The 3,018-nt window shown below is 44.9% G+C and overlaps 1 protein-coding gene across 1 annotated transcript in view; it reads left to right on the top strand.

The window, feature by feature from the left end:
- myo1ha (myosin IHa) overlaps positions 1-3,018 on the top strand; it is a 28,812-nt gene that overhangs the window by 5,948 nt on the left and 19,846 nt on the right. Inside the window, exons 11-13 of the mRNA XM_024001840.2 lie at positions 1,483-1,588; positions 1,812-1,892; positions 2,046-2,137. Coding sequence (XP_023857608.1) covers positions 1,483-1,588; positions 1,812-1,892; positions 2,046-2,137 — 279 coding nt within the window. The remainder of the gene's footprint in view (positions 1-1,482; positions 1,589-1,811; positions 1,893-2,045; positions 2,138-3,018) is intronic.

Genomic DNA, 3,018 nt, shown 5'->3' on the forward strand with positions numbered 1-3,018 from the left:
TTACCTGTATTAACTGCACCTGTTTGAACTCGTTACCAGTATAAAAGACACCTGTCCACACACTCAATCAAACAGACTCCAACCTCTCCACAATGGCCATGACCAGAGAGCTGTGTAAGGACATCAGGGGATAGAATTGTAGACCTGCAAACAGGTGGGATGGGCTACAGGACAATAGGCAAGCAGCTTGGTGAGAAGGCAACAACTGTTGGCGCAATTATTAGAAAATGGAAGAAGTTCAAGATGACGGTCAATCACCCTCGGTCTGGGGCTCCATGCAAGATCTCACCTCGTGGGGCATCAATGATCATGAGGAAGGTGAGGGATCAGCCCAGAACTACACGGCAGGACCTGGTCAATGACCTGAAGAGAGCTGGGACCACAGTCTCAAAGAAAACCATTAGTAACACACTACGCCGTCATGGATTAAAATCCTGCAGCGCACGCAAGGTCCCCTGCTCAAGCCAGCGCATGTCCAGGCCCGTCTGAAGTTTGCCAATGACCATCTGGATGATCCAGAGGAGGAATGGGAGAAGGTCATGTGGTCTGATGAGACAAAAATAGAGCTTTTTGGTCTAAACTCCACTCACCGTGTTTGGAGGAAGAAGAAGGATGAGTACAACCCAAGACACCATCCCAACCGTGAAGCATGGAGGTGGAAACATCATTCTTTGGGGATGCTTTTCTGCAAAGGGGACAGGACGACTGCACTGTATTGAGGAGAGGATGGATGGGGTCAGTATCGCGAGATCTTGGCCAACAACCTCCTTCCCTCAGTAAGAGCATTGAAGATGGGTCATGGCTGGGTCTTCCAGCATGACAACGACCCAAAACACACAGCCAGGGCAACTAAGGAGTGGCTCCGTAAGAAGCATCTCAAGGTCCTGGAGTGGCCTAGCCAGTCTCCAGACCTGAACCCAATAGAAAATCTTTGGAGGGAGCTGAAAGTCCGTATTGCCCAGCGACAGCCCCGAAACCTGAAGGATCTGGAGATGATCTGTAGGGAGGAGTGGGCCAAAATCCCTGCTGCAGTGTGTGCAAACCTAGTCAAGAACTACAGGAAACGTATGATCTCTGTAATTGCAAACAAAGGTTTCTCTACCAAATATTAAGTTCTGCTTTTCTGATGTATCAAATACTTATGCAGGTCTGTGAGAGCCGGAATTCTTACTGGTTGGTAGGTGATCAAATACTTACGTCATGCAATAAAATGCAAATGAATTACTTAAAAATCATACAATGTAATTTTCTGGATTTTTGTTTTAGATTCCGTCTCTCACAGTTGAAGTGTACCTATGATAAAAATTACAGACCTCTACATGCTTTGTAAGTAGGAAAACCTGCAAAATCGGCAGTGTATCAAATACTTGTTCTCCCCACTGTAGCTCTGGGTGGAACTAGGTTGTGCAGTAAATTGTAGAAAACTGGTGGGCTACATTTTAAGGTACACATCAATTGTTATCTGTTGTATGTCCATTCCAGTTTTGAGCAGTTCTGTATAAACTACTGCAACGAGAAACTGCAGCAGCTTTTTATCCAGCTGACCTTGAAGTCGGAGCAGGAGGAATACGAGGCAGAGGGCATTGGGGTACACGTAATTTTTCCACACACGGATATTTATCTATCCTATTCTATCCGGTTCTATTTAGTCAACATGTGTAATATGGCATTTGTACCTTGTCATAGTATTACTTTGTTGTTATAGTTACTGTTGCATCCTGCAATGCCTTGTGTGTTTATGCTGAGTTTAGCTTAGGTAGTATTCCCGTAACTCACACGTCTTCCCATCACCTATTTCCTTTCATCTTCAGTGGGAGCCTGTCCAGTTCTTCAACAATAAGATTATCTGTGACTTAGTGGAGGAGAAACATAGGGGCATCATTTCAGTACTGGTGAGGACACACAAATGGCACCCTATTCCCTATCTAGTGCACTACTTTTGATCAGGACTCAACCCATAGAGTAAATTAGTAACATGATGCATCCTATTGCTCTTGGGAAGGACATAGGCTGAAATGAAAGGGATGATCTTGTTGCTTTCTCAGGATGAAGAATGCCTGAGACCTGGAGAGGCCACTGACTTCACATTTCTGGAGAAGCTTGAGGAGAAAATGGGCAGTCACCCTCATTTCATCACGTGAGTTCAGCTATCTCCCTCGCTCCCCGAACCACAGTCCTGCATATGTACATGTTGACCACACACAACCTTTCTCACGGATATACAACAGCATTAATTCAACCTCTCTTATCACTTAAGTTCAAATCCCTAACCCCCCCCCACCTCACGGGCAAAACATTTTGGTGGCTCCCTTCTTGACGGCAGAGAGAAAACATTTCATTTTAAAGTTAATTTCCTGCAATTCCACACATGTACATCATTTGAGTCAATTGGAGGTGTACCTGTGGATGTATTTCAAGGCCTACCTTCAAACCCAGTGCCTCTTTGCTTGACATCATGGGAAAATCAAAAGAAATCAGCCAAGACCCATTGTGCGACCAACTTTGGAAAGTAATCCTTTGGGTCATTGTCCATTTGGAAAGACCCATTTGCGACCCAAAAGCTTTAACTTCCTGACTGATGTCTTGAGAAATGTTGCTTAATATATCCAACATTAATTTTTCTTTTCCTCAATGATCCACTATTTTTGTGAAGTGGCACCAGACCTCCTGCAGCAAAGACCCCCCAACATGAGCCTACCACCCCCGTGCTTAACAGGTTGGATGTTGTTCTTCAGCTTGCAAGCCTCCCCATTTTCCCTCGCAAACATACACGCCTGGTCATATAGGCAAACTAATTCTGATTTTGTTTCCATGCAGACCAGAGCGACAGTTTCATGCCAGCCAAAAGTACAATCTTTGTCCCGCGATGTGCCAGTTGCAAACGTAGTCTTGGCCTTCTTGGCTAATGGAGGTTTTGGTAGCAGTGGCTTCTTCCATAGGCGTAAGAGCAGCCTTATCAGGTTTATAGTCGCCACATAGGACTCCGTCTCTTAAACTGTGGAATAGATAATTTTGTAC

The sequence above is a fragment of the Salvelinus sp. IW2-2015 genome, linkage group LG15 (assembly GCF_002910315.2).
Source record: "Salvelinus sp. IW2-2015 linkage group LG15, ASM291031v2, whole genome shotgun sequence".
In the NCBI taxonomy this organism is placed as follows: Eukaryota; Metazoa; Chordata; class Actinopteri; order Salmoniformes; family Salmonidae; genus Salvelinus; species Salvelinus sp. IW2-2015.